Raw genomic sequence first — 25,004 nt, 5'->3', positions numbered from 1 at the left:
CGACCCCATGAATCGCAGCATGCCAGGCCTCCCTGTCCATCACCAACTCCCGGAGTTCACTCAAACTCATGTCCATCGAGTCGGTGATGCCATCCAGCCATCTCATTCTCTGTCGTCCCTTTCTCCTGCCCCGAATCCCTCCCAGCATCAAAGTCTTTTCCAGTGAGTCAACTTTTCGCATGAGGTGGCCAAAGTATTGGAGTTTCAGCTTTAGCATCAGTCCTTCCAATGAACACCCAGGACTGATCTGGTTGGATCTCCTTGCAGTCCAAGGGACTCGCAAGAGTCTTCTCCCGCACCACAGTTCAAAAGCATCAATTCTTCGGCGATCAGCTTTCTTCACAGTCCAACTCTCACATCCATACATGACCACTGGAAAAACCATAGCCTTGACTAGACAGACCTTGGTTGGCAAAGTAATGTCTCTGCTTTTTGATATGATATCTAGGTTGGTCATAACTTTCCTTCCAAGGAGTGAGAGTCTTTTAATTTCATGACTGCAATCAACATCCGCAGTGAGGTCTAGGAACCTTTTATTTGAAGCCCTGTGGCCAGCTGGCTGTTCAGGCTGGGCTCCCTGTCACAGCAACTGCCATCCCACAGGCGAGTGCGTGTGTTTCTTCCTCCTCACCAGTATAAGTCTAAACAGCAGAAGTTCTGGTAGTCTGGGGTTTTATAGGATAAAACAAACCAGCCGCCACTGAAGGAGGGGTCATCTTGACAGTTTCCTCTACAGTGTGTCCTTGGTAGAAATATTGTTTCCTGTTAACTTGGCAGCCAGCTTTCTGTGTCTGTTCTCCAAGCCCAGCAGATTGCAGGACAGATTTTCACTTTCTTAGAGTGAGCCAGAGTTACTTTCTCACGTCTGACTCATGCTATCCCTTCCCCACCCCCTGGACACTGGACTTTCCCAGCCTCCCCAGGGCACTGCCATCCAGAGACCTAAGATCTTCCTTGTTGCCCACCTGTCGTCTCACTCTTCATTCCCCTTCCACACCCTACCTGTCTCCCAGTGAATCTTGTACCTTTTTCCTCATGGATGCATCAAGAATTCCTCAGCTGCTTCCACTGTCACTGCCACCACCCATGGCCAGGCCCCTGTCGTTTTGCCTGAGTCCCTACTTCCCGATAGCAGTCACTCACTGCCACTCGCCAGTCCACTCCGAATACTGTAGCCTGATTGGTTTTTGACAGTTCAGTTCAATTTTGTCATTCCCCTGCTTACATCAGTTATCAGTGGCTTCTCCTTGCTCTTCGGATAAAGACCAAAAAAATCAAACCCCCACCCAAAATCTCTTCCACCTTAAACCTTAACAACTGTACCACAGCTTGGAAGGCTTTGTGTTAATTGGACTTAATCTCCTACCCAGACTCACATCCTATCTAACCGCCTAACCGCTGTCTTCCTGTTAGATGCTGTCATAATATCCTGTACTTTTCCATCAGACAGACAATATGGTTTTAGCCCCCTCCTACAGTGTAAGTTTGTATGTTCTCTGAGCCTGGCTGATTTCTTGAGGAATCACATGAGCTGGAGCTCTGACAGGTCCCTCAGAGCCTGTCCAAGGATCGCAGGGCAACAGCAGGAGCTATGTATCATGCATTTATCCCCTGTCTCCCTGGCCTGTGATCCCAGGGAGCTCCTGGCTTTGTGTGCCTCCCATCTTAACCAGTGACAAGGGCAGTGTGAAGATAGGAGTGGGTGCCGGCAGGGAAGAATGAGAAGGAAGCCACACACCTGACTTTTAGGGCAGGTTTCTTCAGAGAACAGATGTGGGTTTTGGATGCTTTGGATGGACTCAGGCTGCACAGGCCAGCCAGGGAACTTAGGATGGCGAGATGGGTGTCAGGTCTGCCTTTCGCATAGGAACTTAGTTTCCTGTGGGAAATTGGGCAGGTAGGTGGCTGAAATAATCCTTCAAGGGTATTGGCTGAGAATCTTTTGGGAACAGTTGAGCATCGAGGGCAGAGGCAACATTAGAAGGAAAAGGGGAAGACTTTTTAGGCTAGGATGTGGCATGTATGAAAGTCACAAATGGGAGTGAGCAGGGTTGGGTGTGGGTTAGGCTCATTTTCCTGTTTGACAGGTGGAATAGCGGTTGGGGTAGTGCAGATGTCAGAAAATGTGAGCAGTTTATAGAAGACAAAATAATGATGGACTATTTTAAATTTGAAAGGAGAGGCAGTTGGAAATGAGCACATGGAAATGACATCTAAATAGTGATCAAAAGGACATTTTCAGGGGAATGATTTTGTATCTGAGTGTAGGACTTGTTGAGGACTTGGTTGGCAGATGGGGAATTAATGTAGAGTGCTTGTCAAGGAAGGTCTCAACTTTACTTGAGGGTGTGGACTCTGCCTTGTGACAGGATGTGAGGGGAAGTGGTTGGTCTGAGAGTAACTGGGGGCCAAGTGCAGCAGGAGGAATCTGAGGATGGAGTCCTCTGCAAGTTGCTGCTCATGAACGTCTACAACAAGGGTGGCAGCGCTCACCTCGCTGCAGGTGTCAGGGTTTAATGTGCAGTCCTCTTTGGCACGTGCTTGGCCTAGGCGTGCCTGGGACGCCCTCCCTCAGGTGGAGGAGCCCTGACCGTCCACATGATGACTGCGGAGCTGCACAGTCCTCACCGTGGGTGTGGCGGCTGGCTACAGAGTTGTGCTGTGGGTGGGGAAGGGTCAGCCCTTCTGACTCCTGTGCTGTTCAGGATCAGCTGTGCACAGTGGAAGTGAGCTCACCCCTTCTCTCCCATCCCTCCCGGGCTTATTCTTCCAGCAGTGAAGGAGTTACTACCACATCAGTGTGTGTCAACAATTTGTTTTAAACTGGGAGAGTCCTGCTTTTTTTATTTAAATAAAAGTTTATGTAGTATGTGGTTGTTCAACCTGTAAAATAAATGGAGGTTGTATTTTATGCATAATTAGTTGAAAAATTCAGTTTTGTAGCACTTATTTTTTAAATCAGTGGGTACAATGAAGGTGTTTTGATGAAAACAAAAGTGTACTATTAGAGATTTTGGAAGACAGTTGTAGTACCATCTTCAATGTCCTATTTCTGTTTTCATGCTACTATTTTTTTTTGATCACACTGTGCAGCTTGTGGGATTGTGGTTCCTGGTTTGTGAAAGCTCAGAGTCCTTGCCACTGGACTGCCAGGAAATTCTCTCCAGTTTCACTTTTAATTTTGGTTGTTAAGTGGCAAGAAAAAGACAAATCCCAGAGATGAGTCGCAAATGAGAAAGCTTTTAAACAGCTCACCTTGCAACATCAGGATGGTTTTCAATTAAACTGATCTTGAAGCTTGAAATCAGCAGAATCAGATATTATGTTTTTCAATTAAGTTGCAAAGTCTAATTTCTTGTCTTTCTTAGTTGAGTGGTGTTCATTTTGGAGAGAGATGATGGAAAGGCCATTCAGCCTGTTTAAACTTTCATTGTCTTATAGAAAACACTCTCCAAATGCATTATGTTGCATTTGAGATGCTAAATGATACACTCTGAGGACAACTTGCCACCTTAGTGGTGGTCTGTCAGAGGCATCCAAATTATTTAATTTTACTTGTTGACATCAGACCTAAACTGCAGTCTCACTGCTGACATTTTAAAATTTGCAGCATTAGTTTTAACTTTAAAAACTTCCTTGTTTAAATAAGTATGTTTAAATGTCAGCACTGTGAACCAACTTGATTAGTACATTGACTCTCAGCAGTGAATACAAAGTAGTGCAGCCGTGATATACTGAAGAGTTACTTGACTAGTTTTTGTAGCAGTGGAAAAAATCATCTTGTATGATTTAAACTCTGCACAGCAGCGCCTTGCCTCCGCGAGCACGGTACAGTAGCACTTGCCGTGATGGTGGCGTTGCCGTATAACCACGCTGTCTGTGTCTGTGTTATAGCCACCAGCCACCTGTGCCGAACTGACCCAGTGCCGTTTATTGGAAAGACAGTGTTTCCCTCCTGTGCTAGCGCCTTTCGTCATAGTGGCTATTTATGTGTGGATCTGAGTCTCAGTTCTTTATTAGTTTTATGATTTATTTTAAAATTATTTTTAGATGTTAGTATTTATTAGTTTTTGTACTGATTTTCTACTTGGTGATTTTTTACTCTAGCTCCCTGATGAAACTCTCTTGTTGCTTGTTTTTGAAACATACTGATCACAGTTATTTCAGAGTCTGAGTCTGATAAATCTACTCTCTGGATCACCTGTTGATCTGCTTGTATTGTCTATTTTTCCTCTTGGTGGTCCTGGTAATTTTTTTTAATTATTATTATGGTTTGCTGCTGCTGCTAAGTCACTTCAGTCGTGTCCAACTCTGTGTGACCCCACAGACAGCAGCCCACCAGGCTCCCCCTTCCCTGGGATTCTCCAGGCAAGAACACTGGAGTGGGTTGCCACCTCCTTCTCCAATGTGTGAAAGTGAAAGTGAAGTCGCTCAGTCATGTCTGACTCGTAGCGACCCCATGGACTGCAGCCCACCAGGCTCCTCTGCCCATGGGATTTTCTAGGCAAGAGTACTGGAGTGGCTTGCCATTGCCTTCTCCGATTATGGGTTAATGGATTTTAAAAAATGGAGTGTGTTGAGGCTCTGGAAAGTGATAGTTTTCTCCAGCAAGGATTTTCCTCCTGGCTTCTCTCAGAATGGAGTCCGAGTAGATCCCTGCAACCCAGTTGGGTTGAGCTGGTTCATGACTGGTTTTGGTCTTGGTTTGAGCTGGCCTGTTTCTAGTTCTGTCTCCCTCTTAGGGTTTTGGTGCTTCTGGAGGATCTAACTGAGAGCTTGAGTCGTTTCTCAGAGTCTTTCTGTCCAGGAGGCCCTGACCTTCAGTTCTGATCCCTCCAGTGCCATGAGGCTGCTGATAGCTTTGCGTGGCCTCCGGGGCTCTCTCAACTCCCCCCCACCCCCGCCCCCGCCTTCCTCTGTAGCCACTCTACCCTTGCATGCTGCTGAGCGCCTGTGGGGTCTCAGCTGTCTCAGCTCTGTGCTCGATTCCCTGTGCCTGGCGAGATGCTCTTCCTGGCGTTGCTACTTCTGCTTTTGAGTGTGCAGGTGCCTGGGGAAGAGTGACTGGAAGGCTGGGATTGCTCCTTCAGTGCACTCCCTCTCCTCTGGAGGGTCCTGCTCAGGGCCTGTGTGGTGTGGTGACTCAGATACTTAGAAACAGCTTTTTGTGGTTTGTTCAGATTCTACTTCCTACTTGTTCTGGGAGGAAGATTGATCTGTTCAGTCACTGTGCTAGCTGGAAATGGAAGTTCTTCCATGTATGTTATGATTTTTAAATTGTTACAGATATATTGGGATGTCATACAGAAAATACAAGCTATAGAGACATTCTAAAGATACATGACAATTAAATGCAATACCTGAAGCTAGACTCGATGCTATACCTTGAAGGAAAAAAATACTATAAAGGGCAATCTTAGGTCAAATGACAAAATTCTAATGTCCATGGTAGATTAGATAAAAATATTACTTTGTTTGAAGTTGACAACTGTTTATACTGGGTATCTAAGACAGTATCCCCATTCTTGGAAAATATTCCGTGAAATATTCGGAAGTAAAGAATCGTGCTAATTTAACTTACCCTAAACTGGCCAAAAAATATAGTGTGTATGTGCTTGTGTATGGTCCAAGTGATGAGCGAACGTGGTGAAATGTTAACTGTAGGTAAGTCTGTGTAATGGGCACTTGGATAGTCCTTGTATTATTTTCATCCATGCCACATTTTGTAAGTTTGAAATTATTTCCAAATAAAACATGGAAAAAACATAAAATGGAAATACTAATTAAATGTTTATAGAACCATAAGCATCCCTGAGGTGCTTGGGTTCTTAGTTGTGGGGTTTGGGAAGCATTGTACTCCATGATTTCTAAAGCATTTGTGGGGTTGTTTTGAGATTAATTTCCCAGGAGTTTGATATGAATGGGAAGGGGGACCTCTGTTTCTGCTCAGAGTAGAATTATTCTGGCCCAAAGAAATATGAACTAGAGAGAGAATCATTAGAGCATAGGAGAATCATTAAAGAGTGAGTGCCAAGAAGAGATGTCTTTTTAAAGGCATGATGATTTATCACTACTTTCTATTTTGGCTGTGCTGGGTCTTCATTGTGGCATGTGGGCTTCTCCAGTTGCAGTGTTCTGGCTTCTCTCGTTGTGTCTTGGGGAGCTCCAGAGCAAGGCTCAGTAGTTGCCCCACAGCATGTGGGATCCTTGTTCCCTGACCTGAGATCAAACCCAAGTCTGTTGCATTGGAAGGCAGACTCTTAATCCCTGGACCACTAGGGAAATCACCCCAAAAGAGATTTAATTTGACCAGAAGTTTATTATTAGCTTCCCTGATGGCTCAGCTGGTAAAGAATATGCCTGCAATGTGGGAGTCCTGGATTGGGAAGATCCTCTGGAGAAGGGAATGGCAACCCACTCCAGTATTCTTGCCTGGAGAATCCCATAAGACAGAGGAACCTGGTGAACTACAGTCCATGGGGTTGTAAAGAGTTGGACACACTGAGTGATTAACACTTTCGTTTATTGTGGTCCAGATGAAGTATTAGCAGAATGTATCAAGTCCAAGTCCTCGCAGGAAACAGAAGACATATACAGAGTATCGTGAGGACAAACCAAGGTGGCCAGGTTTGGGGCACTAGCAATTGGGAAGCAAAGGCCCAGGACCTGGAGGAGTGGGGCGCTGTGGCCTCCCAGAGAGCGGGCAGGTTGGCAGGACGATGGGTGTTTGGCACGGCCAAAGCCTCAGCTGCTTGAACCTGGCAGGGGCCACGTGGTGGGGGAGCAGATGTCCCGACCTGCCTCCTGTTCTCATTTCCTGGGGGAGGCCCACTTTGCAAATTCAACAGGAAGCCCTAAGCAAGGGAGGCTGGTTGCTATGGACGTTGACTTCAAGCCTCTTACCTGTTGGGCCAGAGCAGGTTGGAGAGATTTGAAGGGCACATGGGGACTGTCCAGAATACACGGGATGGGAAAGGAGAAAATTGACTGTTAGGGGCTCATGGGCTGAGGAGCAGACAGCTAGCCAAGGTGGAAGTGGTAAAGACATGTAGTTGTTCAGTTGCTCAGCTGTGTCTGGCTCTGCAACCCCATGGACAGCATCATGCTAGGCTCCCTTGTCCTCCACTATCTCCCAGAGCTTGCTCAGATTCTTGTGCATTGAGTCGGTGATGCTGTCCGACCACCTCATCCTCTATCATCCCCTTCTCCTCCTGCCCTCAGTCTTTCCCAGCATCAGGGTCTTTTCCAATGAGTCAGCTCTTCCCATCAGGTGGCCAAAGGATTGGAGCCTCTGCATCAGTCCTTCCAATGAATATTCAGGGTTGATTTCCTTTAGGGTTGACTGGTTTGATCTCCTTGCAGTCCAAGGGACTCACAAGAGTCTTCTCTAGCACCACAATTTGCAAGCATTAATTCTTCAGCGATCAGCCTTATTTATGGTCCAATTGTCACATCTGTATGTGACTACTGGAAAAACCATAGCTTTGACTATACAGACCTTTGCTGGCAAAATGATGTCTCTGCTTTTTAATATGCTGTCTAGGTTTGTCATAGCTTTTCTTCCAAGGAGCAAGCATCTTTTAATTTCATGGCAGCAGTTACTGTCTGCAGTGATTTTGGAGCCCAAGAAAGTAAAGTCTGTCACTGTTTCCACTTTTCCCTCATCTACTTGCCATGAAGTGATGGATGCCATGGTCTTAGTTTTTTGAATGTTGAGTTTTAAGCTTGCTTTTTTTACTCTCCTCTTTGACTTTCATTAAGAGGCTCTCTAGTTCCTCTCTGCTTTCAGATCACTCCTGACTACCCAGTTTTAACATACTTTATGCTAATAAATGAAAAGCAAAAGTCCCTAACTCTTTGCTTAGGGAAACACTATATCAGAATTCATTTGAGTTCAACAAGATTGATCTTAGTTTTTTTGTGATAGAATTAAGTTGATATTCAATCAGGTAGGTATTCATTGTATGCTGGGTATTTGTTAAGCTCTGCTAGGTGACAGGGGATATACACAGGATAAAGTCAGATCCTGTTCCTTGGTAATTCACAGGTAGACTGAGTAGCTCCTGCGTGGAGATGTAAAAAAAAAATAGTGCCAAGTACAGTGGCGGCACCAGCCCAGGAGAGATTCGTATTAGTCACGTGTTCGTCTTAGGAAACAGTGCTCCAGTGGCCTTTACGTTAGAAAAAGCAGCAGATTTTTGGCAGTGCAGGAAGAAAAAAAATGCTTCCATATTCTTTTTCCAGCTCTCCTCCCCTACTCCTTTTGGTTTATTTAAAAAATTGGACAGCTAATTAAAGTGTTGTTTGGCTAGAAATACATTTAAACTCTTTAACTGAGGGTTTTTTTTTTTAATGAATCCTAGAATATTCTCATTTTTTCACTTCTTCAACTTAAATATTTTGACAGGCTGATTAGGTTAAAATGAGGTCTTTAGAATAAGTCCTAGTCCAATGTGACTGGTACCCTTATTAAAAGAGGAAAGCTGGACACCGAGGCCGGCGTCCGTGGAGGAAAGGTGATGTGCAGAGACGAGGAGGCCGGGCGGAGGGGAGGCAGGGGGGATGCCGCTGCCACAACCCGGGGCTGCCTGGGCCACCAGGGTTCAGAGCAGGTGTGTCCCTGCTGACCCCGCAATTCTGAGCTGCAGCCTCCAGAACAACGTGAGGATGAATTTCTTCTCTAAGCCACCCAGTCTGTGGGCTTTGTTAGGGGAGGTCTAGGGAACTAATGGGTCGCTACGAGTCAGACATGACTGAGCGACTTCACTTTCACTTTTCACTTTCACACATTGGAGAAGGAAATGGCAATCCACTCCAATGTTCTTGCCTGGAGAATCCCAGGGAAGGGGGAGCCTGGTGGGCTTCCGTCTATGGGGTCACACAGAGTCGGACACGACTGAAGTGACTTAGCAGCAGCAGCAGCAGCAGGGAACTAATACATCATCCAGATCTTGGCTTATGGTAAGGATGGACTCTTACTATGAGACGAGATGGTGTCTGACTCTTTGCGACCCCATGGGCTGTGGCCTTTCTGTATCCTTCCTGTGCATAAGTTGATAGTCATCCTCATGTTATTAAAGCTAGCAAAGAAGAATTCTGAGTTTCCGAAGATGAATAGATGTTGAAATGGCCTGTGAGTTAGATTGTTTCTATATATCAGTTGTCTTGGCCATCCTTTTACTCAGTTAAAGGTTAACAGATTTTTCTTCCTTCATTTTGAATGCTAAAGCTTAGCAATTGAAATCCAGTCTAAGCTGGGTGGCAGCCTCTTTCGTGTTCTGATACTGAGACTGGGTAAGATAATGTCTTGACCGTAATGTACTGTTGTTTAGTCTCTAAGTCGTGTCCAACGCTTTGCAACCCCATGGACTGTAGCCTGCCAGGCTCCTCTGTCCATGTGGTTTCCCAGGCAAGAATATTGGAATGGGTTGCCATTTCCTTCTCCAGTGAATCTTCCCAACCCGGAGTTTGAACCCTTGTCTCCTGCATCGGCAGGCAAATTCTTTACCATTGAGCCACCAGGGAAGACCATATAATGCACTGTATGTATTAGTGTATTATTTCTGTCTCTGATTTTTTTAAAAAAAAATAGAAGAATGAGACGTAAAATAGCCAAGCTTTTTCTCTATTCAAGGATTAGCAGAAGACTATATAAAGAAGTGAAGTTCGTTTACGTGACAAATATTTATAAAGTGCCACTAGGTGCCATGTCCTAGGCATGTCACACATGTTCTAAGTATGTGGGATTGTCAGCACACAAGAGGATGCTTGCCTACATGCTTTAGGGGCCAAGCCGAACAAGCTAGTTGTCAGGAGGTGACGGCAGTGCTCCAGTCTGGCCACCAGGTGGCGGCATCCTCCTGAGAGATGGGAGTGGATGGCAACCCTGACACAGCCTTTGAATACTGTGGGGACGAGTGGGATGGTTTAACCTCATCCTTTTGTTGTGTTAACGTACAGTAAGGTCATTAGCAGTTATGTTGAGTGAGAGATTATGACATTATTGTAAAGAGTCTTCTGGATGGTCTTAATTCCTCCATAGTTTTACACGTAAGACTTAATAGGAGTGTGATTTCCTAGCTTTACAGTGTTTGAGGAATATACAGTTTAGTAATAGAAGAAAACATTAAAAGTTAACTGCAAAGAAAAAGTTTTATGCCCTTAATAATTTTATCTTAGTTTTTTTTTTCATTTTGGTTTTTTTTGGTCTGTGACCATTTGCAGTTCACATTTCATTCATAATTATCTATGTTTTTGTTTAACATTGTTACAAAACGCAGATGTGTAGTTTTCAAAGCATAGCACTTGATCGGTATAGTTGGTTTCTTGGGTGGCCAGGACTAACGGGACAAAATAAAGATTTCCAGTGCAAGTCACATTGTGCGTGATACATCCTAAAAGGGCAGAGAAGAGGACTGATGTGAAGGAGAGGAAGGGGTCCCTTGCTGTTTTACCCGTTTCTCAGAAACTCAGTTCCAGAGAAGCTTTGCCAGCAGCTTCACACTCATTAACTGAATATCTAGCTTTAGGTTTTAATCTCCTGCTCTGGCAAAGGATCTCTGGAAAATGTAATGAAAGTGTCAGTTGCTCAGTCATGTCTGACTCTGTGACCCCATGACTCTGTGACTGGAAATGGCAACCCACTCCAGTATTCTTTCTTGGAGCATTCCATGGACAGAGGAGCCTGGTGGGCCACAGTCCATGGGGTCGCAAAGAGTCAGACACAACTGAGCGATTTCCACTCCCAGGGGATTCTGATGTGCTGTAAAGTCTGAGAATCAATGCCCCGAAGTGTTTCTACTTCAGTGAAGTTACACCAGTAGCTCTGAGCACATGTCCACTCAGGTCTTGGTATATGTTAGCTTTGAAGTGTGATATCTTAGTCTTTGGGATCAAGGCACTTAAAGCTTTTTTTGTTTTTTAAATGGTAAATGATTTAATAATAGACTGTTTTTATAGGCAACCAATTAGCAGACTAATGAGCCATTTAAGTTTCTTTACTTAAAACCAGTATTCAAGAAAGGTGAACCCCGAATGCAGCCTAGTACTGACGACTTCGACGATGTACAGATGTCAGTGAGCTTGCCATGAGCATGCTCTGTTGTGTGTCAGTGAGGCGAGACCCCCCCACCCTGAGCCCTGGGCCCTGGCAAACAGAGATCAGTGATTGTTCACCAGAAGCACTTAAAACTTTGAGTTACCTTTTCTCTTGGCTTTCTGAATGTCAGTGTTTCTGAAGCATACTATTTTTTATTTAAACTTGATTATATGGTTGATTTCAGATTCATGAACATGGATGTCTTTTCAGAGTTTTGTTGGCCATGTGACTCATTATCTGGGTGAGCACGGTGGCGAGGAAGCGTGCCCTCCTCCCCGCCTCTCACTGTGGCATTTTCTCATCTCTGTGGCTGTTGCCTCACTGCTCCACTGACAACGGCGGCAGCGGTTGTCGTGGAGCCAGTCTGCCAGTGGGCGCGACGAGCATGTGAATCAGCCCGGCTGGCACCGTCTCCTTGCTGAACTGCCTTCTGCTTTTTATGGAGCACATGCGAGCGTGTGCCACAAGACAGTCGGGCTGCCCAGCCCTGCCTGCACTCCTTTAAGCAACACACTTTCCTGAAGCCTTGAGTGTCTTAAAAACGTAAAGCACGAAACAAAGAAGGTGCTTTCTGCTATGGGCAAAAAGGTGACAAAAACTTAAAAAGCAGGACGTAGAATGTTGGTCATCCCAGCACTGGTTATGTGAGTAATCCTACCTAAGAAATCAGGCTTTCCTAAGAGAAAATTGAGCAAAATGCATGGTCAGGAGAGATCAGTGACTTGAAATACTGAGTATTCTTGTGTCTCTTGTAGACCTGGAGAGGAAGGAGCAGGAGTTAGAGCAACTGAGGATGGACTGTGAGCACTTCAGAGCCCGCCTGGAGTCCGTGCAAGTGGACAGCGTGAGGGAGAAGAAGGTACGTTGCTCACCAGGCCACAGGAAGCGCCTACACCATGCTTGTGGCCACAGTCTAACCCTTACGCCTCAAGACACTATATTTTTAAATGTATTTATTCTGAATGGGTTGGAAAGCAGTTGATCATTTGGATTTGACAACCATTTAACATGGAGGCTGTTTACTTGGTGCCTTTTGATAGTCACTTACTGTTAATTTCTGTGTTAAAAGACCAATCCATGTCATTAAAATTCATAATAATCCTGAAAAAATCATGCATGTAATGATTTGTAATCAGAGTTGGGTATATAAGTAGAAATATCTGTAATTAGGAGGTCACTTCTGATATTTTGGAAATAACCAGTTGCATTTCAATATTTGGGGAGACTAATATTTCTTAAAAACTATATATTTTCTTTTCATGGAATAAGTTATTTCCTCTTCTATAAAGCTGGAGCTGTTTGGCCATTTCTGCTGAAATTTGGAGCTTGATTGTATTTTTATTTTGAACAGTACAATAGAAACTGGTGACAGCATCGAGGACGTGTTGTTACCTGTGTGCTGGGAGGTGTCCGCTCACTGGTTTCTGCAGCACAGCTGGGTCAGCAGGTGCTGTGGACTTTGAGAGATGCTGGGGGCCTGGCTGGGTCCCGCTGCCTGTGTGCTCAGCTCTGTTTCATGCCTCCTCCTTGTGTGGACGAGTTCTGAGTGTTTGTGACTAAAGCGGAGGCTTCTCCAAATTGGTGGATTTTGTGTAGACTTCCATTTTTCCCCCACAGCACTTAATTGTTTATTTATCAAAAATAACTGTTCCTTAGCCCAGATATTCATAATTTCATAGTTCAGGAATACAGGTGAGTGACAAACTTGTGTGGAACTCAACCCAGAGACATTCCTTACAGTCCAGAATCACATTGCACTCTGAAAGACAGCAGCCTTCCTCATTGCCACAAAGTCTTTTATGGAACGTCTGTAGAAATTTCTGCATATGCCTTCTTTTGTGGTTCAGCCAAAGCAAGCTTACAGAAAGCTGCAACTCCCAGGGGTACAGTGAGTGCTCCAGCAATGTGAGATCGCAGACGCTTGGCCAGAGGACCATGCGTCTGAAGTTTTGTCAAAGAACTGGAAGCCCTGGTAGCTTTTCTCCTTGACTGCTCAATAATGACGTCCTTCCAGACTGATAGACTTTATTTTTTTATTTTTTAAAAAATTTTAATATTTATTTATCTATTTGACGTGAACTCTTAGCATGTGGGATCTATTTCCCTGACCAGGGATCAAACCCAGGACCCCAGCATTGGGAGTCTGTAGTCTTAGCCACTGGACCACCAGGGAAGTCCCAGACTGATAGACTTTAATATCAAGTGAGTAGCACTGCAGATGCTGATTGCAACCATGAAATTAAAAGACGCTTACTCCTTGGAAGGAAAGTTATGACCAACCTAGATAGCATATTAAAAAGCAGAGACATTATTTTGCCAACCAAGGTCCGTCTAGCCAAGGCTATGGTTTTTCCCGTGGTTGTGTATCTATGTGAGAGTTGGACTGTGAAGAAAGCTGATCGCCGAAGAATTGATGCTTTTGAACTGTGGTGCTGGAGAAGACTCTTGAGAGTCCCTTGGACTGCAAGGAGATCCAACCAGTCCATTCTAAAGGAGATCAATCCTGGGTGTTCATTGGAAGGACTGATGCTAAAGCTGAAGCTCCAATACTTTGGCCACCTCATGCAACGAGTTGACTCACTGGAAAAGACTCTGATGCTGGGAGGGATTGGGGGTGGGAGGAGAAGGGGAAGACAGAGCATGAGATGGCTGGATGGCATCACCGACTCGATGGACATGAGTTTGAGTGAACTCCGGGAGTTGGTGATGGACAGGGAGGCCTGGCGTGCTGTGATTCATGGGGTCGCAAAGAGTTGGACACGACTGAGCGACTGAACTGAACTGAACTGAGGGAAGATCAGGGAAAGAGTTTCAGTCTCAAAACTGTTAGGTTGTGTGTCACTTATAGAAAGCTGACATTGTAGCTCAGTCATACTCGATTTAGATCATGATAGACTAAGATGGGTGCATGATTAATTTGTCTGGACCTAAAAGTTTCATTGTCTAAAAGAAGTTGACCTGCAGGCAAGAAGGAATTGGATAACTGTGAACAATGCAATCCACTGGTTCAGTACTCCTTAAAATGCCGGGACATCTTTGCTAAGGCTGAAGCTTAAATTGGGCAGAATCTTAGATTTCTTGTTTCTGAAATTGATAAGCATAGGAAAAAATGCATGTTTTGCTGGCATTTTAGATGTTATGCTAAAAATAAGCCACCCTGGGAAAGTGCCAGAATAAAGGACAAATGGCTGCACTGAAGTAGTGCCAGATCACAGCATGGTTCTGCCCAGACACTTTGACCTTGGTTAAAATGTGGGCGTGTTTTAGATAAACTATTTCCAGTTAAGTTTCCTGTTTAATAGTCCCTCCTGTTTAACATGGGTGGGAGGCCCTGCGAATGTGCTGTGACAGGGCTTGTCTCTTCCTGCTGTAGGGAGCTGGCCGCTGCCTTTTCTGCCCAGGGCTGAACAGAACGTGCGGCTAGACTCTGCAGGCTTATTTTAGAGTTGAGGAACCAGGAAAGAATGCAGGGCTGGATCCTGAATTAGAGCATTGCTGGTAAGACTTCAGTCTGGGGAAGAGTCATGGGGAGAATGCAAACGTCACTCAAACCAGCGTGTAAGGAAAGACCAGAAGTCAGAGTGTGGACTCGGAATTCTAAAGATGTGCAATGACCTCCAGAGCTTAGTCCCAGGGACCAGCAAAGCTTGGCCCATGCCTCCTGTTGAGGTGTTCCCTCAGTGGGGTCAATGGAGGAGCCTCAGTGGGCCTTGATGTGATCTAGGAGGCAGGCTGGGAGAGTTCTGGCAGTGGCAGCCTTTGAACTTGAGAGAAGAAAGAGCCAGTGAATTGTTGTGGGATATCTCTGTGAATGACTTTGAAAGGCTTGTGCTGTTGTTAGTTATGAAGCCAGCTGTGGCTTCCCACCACGTTTCTGCTGGCTGAGATTTTAGTGCCTGACCCTGCTTCCCCGTGTGTGTGGACCGGTCACAGACAGTGGGCAGAGTCCCTCTGTTCCCTCCAAGGAGCTGCGTGTTTGTGACTTACTTATGGCTTCATTCTCGGTGTGTTTTCCTAGGGTGGCATCTTTCATAGTAAACTTCAGTTCAGGCTGCTAGTTTTGGTTTGTTGTTGTTGTTCAGTAGCTCAGTCGTGTCTGACTCTTTGTGACCCCATGGACTGCAGCACGCCAGGCTTTCCGTGTCCATCACCAACTCCCAGAGCTTGCTCAAACTCATGGGCATCGAGTTGGTGATGCCATCCAACCATCCCATCCTCTGTTGTCCCCTTCTCCTCCTGCCTTCAATCTTTCCCAGCATCAAGGTCTTTTCCAGTGAGTCAGTTCTTTGCATCAGGTGGCCAGAGTATTAAGGGTTTCAGCCTCAGCATTGGTCCTTCCAGTGAATATTCAGGGCTGACTTCCTTTAGGATCGACTGGTTAGATCTCCTTGCAGTCCAAGGGACTCTCGAGTCTTCTTCAACATCACAGTTCGAAGGCAACAATTCTTCGATGCTCAGCCTTTTTTGTTGTCCAACTCTCATACCCATACATGACTGCTGGAAAAACCGTAGCTTTGACTATATGGATCTTTGTAGGCAAAGTAATATCTCTGCTTTGTAATACTCTGTCTAGGCTTGTCATAGCTTTTCTTTTCTTTTTTTTTTTTGAACAGAGGAAAATTTATGCGTCGAACCTGGACTGGTCACTTATGATAATATACATGCTACAATTCCATTCTCTCCAATCATTCCACCTTCACCCTCTCCCACAGAGTCCCAAAGACTGTTCTAAATGCCTATGTCTCTTTTGCAGTCTCTTATACAGGGTTCAGGTTACCATTTTTCTAAATTCCATATATATGCGTTAATATACGGTATTGATGTTCTTCTTTCTGGCTTACTTCACTCTGTATAATTGGCTCCAATTTCATCCACCTCATTAAAACTGATTCAAATGCATTCTTTTTGACATAGCTTTTCTTCTAAGGAGCAAGCGTCTTTCATGGCTGCAGTCATGAAATATAGTTTTGGTTATCTATATTTAGTTTTTAACCTGTTAGGAAAGAGTCACTACTTTTCTGATAACAAACCGGAAGTTGTTGCAAACATTGTATATTATTTCAGGAAAATTTTTAAAGAAAAATTAACTGATCATATAGTTCAGTTAAAATCAGAAATGAACCTCACAAATATCACAGTTTAAATATTCTCCCATTTAAGGACATTTGGGTTATTTCCATTTTTTGGGGGGGTATTATGAATAAAGGTATTATGAACATCTGTATGTAGGTTTTTGTGTGAATGTATGTTTCTATTTCTCTGGACTAAGTGCCCAAGAGTGCAAACTGGGTTGCGTGGTAGGTGCATGTTCAATTTTGTAAGAAATTACCCAGTTGTTTTTCAGAGTGGTCACACCGTCTCATATCATCACCAGCAGTGCGAGTGATTCACTTCCTCCACATCCTGGTTAGCATTTGGTGTTCTCACTGTTTTTTATTCTGGCTGTTCTGATAGATGTGTTGTAGTTTTTATTTGCATTTCCCTGTTGGCTGATAATGCTGAACATCTTTTCATGTGCTTATTTGTTGTCTATATATTCTCTCCTGTACAATATCTGTTTGTATCTTTTGCCGATTTTCTAGTTGGATTTTTTTTTTAACTGTTGAAGAGTTCTTGATATAAACTAAGATCCAATCCTCTAGGCCCACCTCCTAGAATAGTGGAAATAAAAACAGAAATAAACAAATGGGACCTAATTAAACTGAAAGCTTTTGCATGGCAAAGGAAACTATAAACAAGATGAAAAGACAATCTTCAGAATGGAAGAAAATAATAGCAAGTGAAACAACTGACAAGATTAATCTCCAAAATATATAAGCAGCTCATGGAGCTGAATACCAGAAAAACAAACAACCCAATCAAAAATTGGGCAGAAGACCTGAAAAGATTTATCCAAAGAAGATATCCAGGCGGCTAATAAGCACATGAAAAGATGTGTTTTCATCTCAACATTGTTCATTATTGGAGAAATGCAAACCAGAACTACAATGAGATATCACCTCACTCTGATCGAACGGCCTTCATCAAAAAATCTACCATCAATAAATGCTGGAGAGAGGACATGGAGAAAAGGGAACCCTCTTGCATTGTTGGTGGGAATGTAAAGTGATACAGCCATTATGGAGAGCAGTATGGAGATTCCTTAAAAAGCTAGGAATAAAACTGCCGTATGAGCCAACAGTTCCACTGCTGGGCATGTACCCTGAAGAAACCGTAGTTGAAAAAAGCACATGAATCCCAGTGTTCATTGCAGCACTATTTGCAGTAGTTAGGACATGGAAGCCCCACTCCATTACTCTTGCCTGGAAAATCCCATGGGCAGAGGAGCCTGGTAGGCTGCAGTCCATGGGGTTGCTAAGAGTCAGACATGACTGAGCGACTTCACTTTCACTTTTCCCTTTCATGCATTGGAGAAGGAAACGGCAACCCACTCCAGTGTTCTTGCCTGGAGAATCCCAGGGACGGGAGAGCCTGGTGGGCTGCCATCTTTGGGGTCGCACAGAGTCGGACACGACTGAAGCGACTTAGCAGCAGCAGCAGGACATGGAAGTGATCTAGATGTCCATCGACAGATGCGTGGATACAGAAATTATGGTACATATATACAATGGACTATCACTCAGCTGTGAGAAAGAACACATTTGAATCAGTCCTAAAGAGGTGGAGGAACGTAGAGCCTATTATACAGAGAGAAGTAATTCAGAAAGAGAAAGACAGATACTGTATATTAACACATATATATGGAGTCTAGAAAGATGATACTGATGAGCCAATTTTCAGGGCGGCAGTGGAGATCCAGACGTAGAGAATAGACTTTTGGACACAGTTGGGGAAGGAGAGGGTGGGACAAATGGAGAGAGTAGCGTGGAGACATATACGTCGCTCCATGTAAATAGATAGCCAGTGGGAATTTGCTGTGTGACTCAGGGAGCTCAGCCCGGTGCTCTGTGGCAGCCTAGAGGTGTGGGGTAGAGTGGGAGGTGGGAGGGAGGTTCAGGAGGAAGGGGATGTGTGTGCACCTACGGCTGATTCATACTGAGGTCTGGCAGAGACCAACACAATGCTGTAAAGCAACTGTCCTCCAACTAAAAATGAATGAAGTAAAAGGTATAGTGTTCTCGATAGATTCTAGATGAAAGGTGAGTGTTATTGTAAATGGAATTATTTCCTTTGAGTTCTTGATATCATTGTACAGTTTGTACAGCCCTGTGTCAGGGCATATCTGCGTGCCAGATGTGACCACAGAAGACAGTTCTGATGGTCATTCCAAACAGTTCTTGTTGATCTTACAGAAGAGCCAAGAAAACCAGACTAATCACATGCATCCTGCTTCAGTTGTGAGAAAAGCTGGAATTCTGAAGGAAAGGCTGGGAATCGGTGTTTGCATATCTTGCCACAGCTTGAGTGGCTGAAGTCCACATTTAGGAACCAGGCTTCTGTCCTGTTGAAGGCAGATGTTAAAGACCCAGAGTTAATAAATCACATAAAGCAGTTTTAGCAAGTGTCCTAAGCTCAGGGACCATTTTTCTCAAGTAAATATGACTGTGTGGTGGCTCAGATGGTAAGGAATCCACTTGCAGTGTGCGAGACCTGGATTCGATCCCTGGGTTGGGAAGATCCCCTGGAAGAGGGCATGGCAACCCACTCCAGCATTCTTGCCTGGAGAATCCTAGGACAGAGGGGCCTGGTGGGCTACAGTCCGTGGGGTCTCAAAGAGTTGGACACAACTGAGCGACTAACACTTATTAAGTCAGGAAACCTCAAGAAACCTCAGGAAACGTGGAAGAGTGACACTGGCATTGATGGTTGGGGAGGGCGGGAAGGCCCACACCAGCCAAGATTCACCTGAAGGTGAACCTTTAGGAATGCTTGTGTGGACAGAGGCGATGTCAGGGGGACGGCTGCCTTGGCAAGAACCCTGGCTGACTTGTCAACTGTTCCTTCAGGGGCTGTGGGACACTGAGAAATCTGGCCTCCATCTTCCTGTGACTCTGGGCTTAACTTGCTGGGTCAGGGCACGCCCGGGAGGCCCTTCCTCCTCACTCCTCTCCTTCTTCTGCTCCCATCTTTCCTGCCTGGTCTTGACTGTGTCACCACTTACATTAGAAATACTTCTCTATGAGAGAACTTCTGTGTTGGCTTGTTACTTTCTTCAGGTGTGCTAGTCAGGGCTGTCCTGGGTATAGCCACTGGGACCTGAGGTGCCGCATTTCCCATCTGACTTAGAAGAAGTTGAATTCATGTCTTTGGCAGTATTTATAAACTCCAATGCAGTGGCATGTTCTTTGAGTGTTCTTTTTGCCCCTGCAATTAAAATATGAGTTGTGCCTCACCCTAGGCTAGTTTTCACTCGCCAGCTGTTTACTATATCCCGTGTTCATTTCATTTCTTTAAGAATGTCTTCAAAAGGGGAACACAGTAGAGGTGCTTTGAGGCTGAATGCTGTCCATTTCTCTGATTGTATCATGTTTTGGTTTCAGGAGAAACTGGCTCTTCAACAGCAGCTGAACGAGGCAAAGCAGCAGCTGCTGCAGCAGGCCGAGTACTGCACAGAGATGGGCGCTGCGGCCTGCACCATACTGTGGGGAGTCTCCAGCAGCGAGGAGGTGGTCAAGGCCATCCTGGGAGGGGTGAGCGCGCCACGGGTGGCTAGATGCTCGATTCAAGCTCGTGTGACGTAGAAGGCACGGTGCCTCTGTTCAGACTAGACCCACTTGTTTTGCTCGTCAGATAATTTTGGAATCCCAGCTGTGTAGGGCCTGTGGCAGCCGGGACCCAGGAGTGTGTCAAATGAAGGGAGTGAGCTCCTTCTGTCCTGGAGTCTGTATGGTGTTGTGGAGGTAGCTCTACTTCAGGATCGTTACTTGACATCTGTGTACATGTAACAGGCTTTAAAGTGCTTTTCCATACCTTATTTCCAGGGTTAATATAATATTTCATTGCCTGAAAGCTATATATTATTTTGTTGTTGTTTAGTTGCTGAGTCATGTCCAACTCTTTTGCAATGCCTTGGACTGTAGCCCACCAGGTTCCCCTGTCCATGGGATTTCCTAGGCAAGAATACTGGCGTGGGTTGTCATTTCCTTCTCCCAGGGATCTTCCCGACCCAGGGATCGAACCCGCGTCTCTTGCTTTGGCAGGTGGATTCTTTACCATTGCACCACCAGGGAAGCCCATGTGTTATTTATCATATATGTATATATAAAATAGATGTTAATAGCATGTGCACACACATGCCAAGGAACTTCACAGAGGAAGAGAGATTTGAAATGAACCTTGATTCACGGGCACAGTGGCAGTAACAGATCGTGAGGAGGGGGCTCAGGAGGAGAGAAGGGTACTCAGGTCTGGAGTGAGAAGCAGGGGCAGTATGTGAGTCTCCTGACACAGGGTACGGATTAGTGTGTTGATAGAGCAGTCCAAGACAGATTCCTTAAGGCCTCTGGGACAGGATTCCTTAAGGCTGTTTGAATGAAAAAGTGACAGAAGAATTTGGGCAGCTTAACCTGACAGTGAACGAGGATGGAGGGAGGGTGAGGCTGTGGATGTTGAGACTGGCCGGGAAGACAACATCGGAACTGCCCTGCCCCCATCCCCCCACGTGATAGAATAGGGGATGGGAAGTGGGAGAGCTGTGTGGTTGAAGCAGGACTGGTGACAGGATGGCTTCCCCAGCCAAGAGGATGACAGCCTAGGAAGACTGTGCTCTGACTCTGGGGGATCGTGTGGTCCTGAATGGAAATAAACACCCAGGGTGGATGGTTGGTGGGAGGGCCAGTACAGACCTTGCTTGTCACTTGGAGAGATAGAAACGGTGGAGGGACTAAGTGTATATTAAAGTTTATTGAGCTTTCTTAAGGTGTAACTTATGTATCATAAAATTCATTTGTTTTGTAAGTGTACAACTTTGTGTTCTTCAGGTAATTTTTGGAGGTGTGTAATATCTCCACCAGAGAAGGCAATGGCAAGCCACTCCAGTACTCTTGCCTGGAAAATCCCATGGACGGAGGAGCCTGGTAGGCTGCAGTCCATGGGGTCGCTACAAGTCAGACATGACTGAGCGACTTCACTTTCACTTTTCAGTTTCACACATTGGAGAAGGAAATGGCAACCCACTCCAGTGTTCTTGCCTGGAGAATCCCAGGGACGGGGGAGCCTGGTGGGCTGCCGTCTATGGGGTTGCACAGAGTTGGACACGACTGAAGTGACTTAGCAGCAGCCATATCTCCACAATCCAGTAAGGATATTTATATCACCTCATGTAGTTCCCTTGTGCCATTGTACAGGCTCTGGTTTTCAGGCCATTTCTTAGAATTCTGCCTCCTCTTCCTCCTTCCCCCAAGGAAGTGCTTTCAAGGCTCTGTGAACTTGGAAACTCTTTTTTGCTGAGGAATGAAGACTTGAATGGGTTTCCATGCAGGAGACCTGGATTTGATTGCTGGGTCAGGAAGATCCTCTGGGAAGGGAATGGCAACCCATTCCAGTCTTCTGACCTGGGAAATCCCATGGACAGAAGAGCCTGGTGGGCTGCAGTCCACGGGGTCACAAAGAGTCTTAAAGGCCAGATGAGCCTGTTTGCTGTCTTTTTTGTGTTGAGATTTCATTTAAGATTTTATTTGAAAAATAATTTCTGCCAAAGGTTTGAACCTCTGGATTCATGACTAGAATAGATTACCTATTTTTCTGGTATATTTCTAGTATATTTTTGGGTGAATTTGTCCAAGTACTTCTGTCATTGTATAAATTTGAACTGTTTCCCATGTGTATTTTTATTTTACTATGTCAGTCTTCAAGGTAATTTTTCTACATGCCCCAAACTTCTTTTTTTTTGTGATCTTTTCAGTGGGAAGTTTTAATGAGGGAGCAGATTTTAAAGTACTACTTCCTTCTGTAATTAAAACTGGAGTCTTTCTTCTGTGTCCTACACTTTGAAAGTGTTTTCCTGCTGGTAGCCATGAAAGGTTATGACATTCTCATTTCTAAACTTTCAGGATAAAGCTTTGAAGTTTTTCAACATCACTGGTCAAACAATGGAGAGTTTTGTGAAGTCACTGGATGGGGATGTTAAGGAGCTGGATTCTGATGAAAATCAATTTGTTTTTGCTTTGGCCGGAATCGTAACAAGTGAGTAATTCCCTGTGAATGTAGTGACTTTGCGGAGTGTATTCCAGAGCAGTGATCACAGTCAGGGTGTGTGCGCGTGAACACCTCTGGTTCAGATAGGCTCCTGCCCTGGAGACGCTGACTCAGTGGATGGGGTAGGGACCAGCTGTGTGTTGTGGAGCATCACCCACAGGGTGATTCTGATAAGTAAGTGTCAGTATGAGCAGCTCACCTTAGGAAACAGGATGGCACTGCATGTTCTGTTCAGTTCTATATGTTGACAGAAGTCAAAACTGTATGTTTAGCTACTTGTTGTTTGGCATCATCATCATTTACTTATATCTACCTAAAGTAAAAGCCTTAAGCAGAGCTTCAGGTAGGCTCTTGCTCTTGTTTTGCTGTTGTAATTAAAGAATGCCAAAAAATCTAAATTGTCTCTTTAGTGAATTTTCCCCAAAGATTATAGTTATGATTAGATAGAATTCTAATGGCAAAACTGCTGTAAAGGATAAAGCCAGATGACTAAATAATTAATGCTAATACAGTGGAGCGTGGTATATGCTAGTGAGTATTAAGGCTCTTTGTTCTGAAGCCAGTGAAATAGTTACAGTGCTATGACTTACTTTTTGTACATTGTTCTTTCATCTGCTGTATGCTGTGCTCCTCTTAGGGTGATTCTCTGCTCTTAAACAGTGGGGAAATGTTATTTTTCTTCATCTACTGAAATCATAATGCAGTAGATCTCATGTAGACAATTTCTTCATAAGCCCTTAAGAGCCGGTGATATTCTTCGTGGGCAGATGTTGAGACCCTGGTGTTGTCCAGTCCTGATTTGGCCTGGCACTTTGCTGGAGGACGGCCTCATGCACTTTGATCGTAGCCTCTTCAGCTGGTTGAGGCTTGCACTGCTCCACCTTCTAGAATTGCTATAAGGTATCTTTTCCTGTTTTCTTTTTTAAATAAATGCTTATGTATTTGGCTGCCCTGGGTCTTAGTTTATTTATTTGGTGGCATGTGGGATCTTTAGTTGCAGTGTGTGGGGTTTAGTTCTCTGACCATGGGTGGGACTTGGATCATCCACATTGGGAGTGCGGAGTCTTAGCCACTGGACCACCAGGGAAGTCCCAGGGGCCTCTTTTTTAGCAGAATGTTTAATACTTTAATACTTGCAAATTTGATGATTAGATTTTCTGCTATTTGCAAGTGACTCCAAAAGTCTGTGATGTATGTGACTTTCCATTCTGCTGAGTTGTGATTTTGAATTGCTTCAGTTGCCAGCTGGTGTGCAGTGGTGAGGTCATGGGCCAGTGGGCAAGGCCAGCCTGTTGCTCAGCAGACAAGCTCAACTTGGCTTTGTTTTTCCCTGCCTGGAGTGGCTCACTCAGGAGCTCTCATGAAGAGTCAGAAGTGGGCATGTCTGCATTCCACTCACAGGCTGATGAACGTGATGAAATGTTTACGTGCTTGTGTTGGTGTTTACTGCTGCTCTCCTGAGGCCTCGGGGCCTTCTGTGTCTCAGGTACCGAGACTGTCCCACGGGGAGTAGGCAGTACGCAGACGCCTTGGTTAGCTGTCAGATAGGTCCTCTGCCTCCTGAACTTACCTGCGGGAAGCTCACCCGTTAACAGCCTTTTTTTCACCTGGTTGCTGTCCTGCAAGTTTTGACACATGCGTGCGGTCACGTTACCACCACAGTGAGGATGTGGAGAAGCTCCATTGCCTCCCTCTTGTCTCCCCTCTCCTTCCCCCTTCCTTTTGCAGCCAGCCCCTCTGCCCACCATCAGCACCAAGCAGCTGCTCGTCAGGCAGTTTGCTTTACCTTTTAGCTGAATTTTCCTGGCTGGCCCGTCTGGTGTCCAGTGTCCACCCTAGAGGAGCAGTTGCTGGCCTCCTGTTTCTCCTTGCAGTCCCTGCCTTTTCCCATTTTTTCCTGTCAGTTTGTTGATTCTGCAGCCTCAACTCTGATGTGTTCAGGATAAGTTGTGATTTTTTAAATTATCTACCCGCCTCTTTTTAAAGAATGGAGGTGTCGCTCTTTTCAGTTTACTGTGTCCTAAGCAAGAGCTGGCTGTCGGAGATTGGTTTAAACTGTGAAACTAGTGGATTTTTCTTATCCATAGTCTCTGTTGTTAATAACAGATTAATGGTAGTACAAAGTATGGATTTTTAGGCCCAACTAGCCCACTTCCGGGGATGTCAATTCTCTGGACTTTATTTTCCTCATTATTTTTATAATGCCTGCTCAGGACCTTACACATTGTTGTGCATGTTACTGAACTATGGGTAAGTGGTAACATGTTGTAACCCAGGGTCCTGTTTGACATAGGGTGTGCGGTTGTTTTCTACAACTTTTACAAGTGGACAAATATAGAACTTAAAAGGAAATGGCAAATTGTTATCGCAACCCTGTGAAGGTTAACTTGCTTAGCTTACAAATGGAAAATTTATTTTTCTGACTACTTTTTTTGCTTTTTGACTATTTGGAAGTCATAACTGCACTCCTTGTCTCTAAATTCTGGGTTTATTCATTCAAACAGTGTTAGGTAATGATTGTTGTTGTTTAGTCTCAAAGTCATGTCCAACTCTTTTGTGACCCTATAGACTGTAGCCCACCAGGCTCCTCTGTCCATGGGGTTTCCCTCGCAAGAATACTGGAGTGGGTTGCCAGTTTCTTCTCCAGGGGATCTTCCCGACCCAGGGATCAAAATCATGTCTCCTGCACTGGCAGGCGGATTCTTTACCACTGAGCCACCAGGGAAGCTCTTAGGTGATGATTAACGAATCAGAATTCCTTTTTTTTTGC

The 25,004-nt window shown here is 44.9% G+C and overlaps 1 protein-coding gene and 1 pseudogene across 2 annotated transcripts in view; one reads left to right on the top strand and one right to left on the bottom strand.

Annotated features, from left to right (window-relative positions):
• Positions 1-25,004, top strand: part of HSF2BP (heat shock transcription factor 2 binding protein) — an 83,242-nt gene that overhangs the window by 4,709 nt on the left and 53,529 nt on the right. The window contains exons 4-6 of one of the 2 annotated variants that reach the window (XM_055414837.2): positions 11,854-11,957; positions 19,579-19,704; positions 22,090-22,222. In XM_055414837.2, coding sequence (XP_055270812.1) covers positions 11,854-11,957; positions 19,579-19,704; positions 22,090-22,222 — 363 coding nt within the window. Of the gene's footprint in view, positions 1-11,853; positions 11,958-19,578; positions 19,729-22,089; positions 22,223-25,004 lie in introns of both variants that reach the window. The other variant, XM_055414827.2, reaches the window with a different exon arrangement.
• LOC148778643 (cytochrome c oxidase subunit 6C pseudogene) lies at positions 12,846-14,132 on the bottom strand (annotated as a pseudogene).

This window comes from Moschus berezovskii, chromosome 1 (assembly GCF_049115385.1).
Source record: "Moschus berezovskii isolate FMDL1 chromosome 1, NW_MosBer_1.0, whole genome shotgun sequence".
NCBI lineage: Eukaryota > Metazoa > Chordata > Mammalia > Artiodactyla > Moschidae > Moschus > Moschus berezovskii.
Note: the sequence above shows the minus strand (reverse complement) of the source record. Positions and strands in the feature narration are given on the sequence as shown.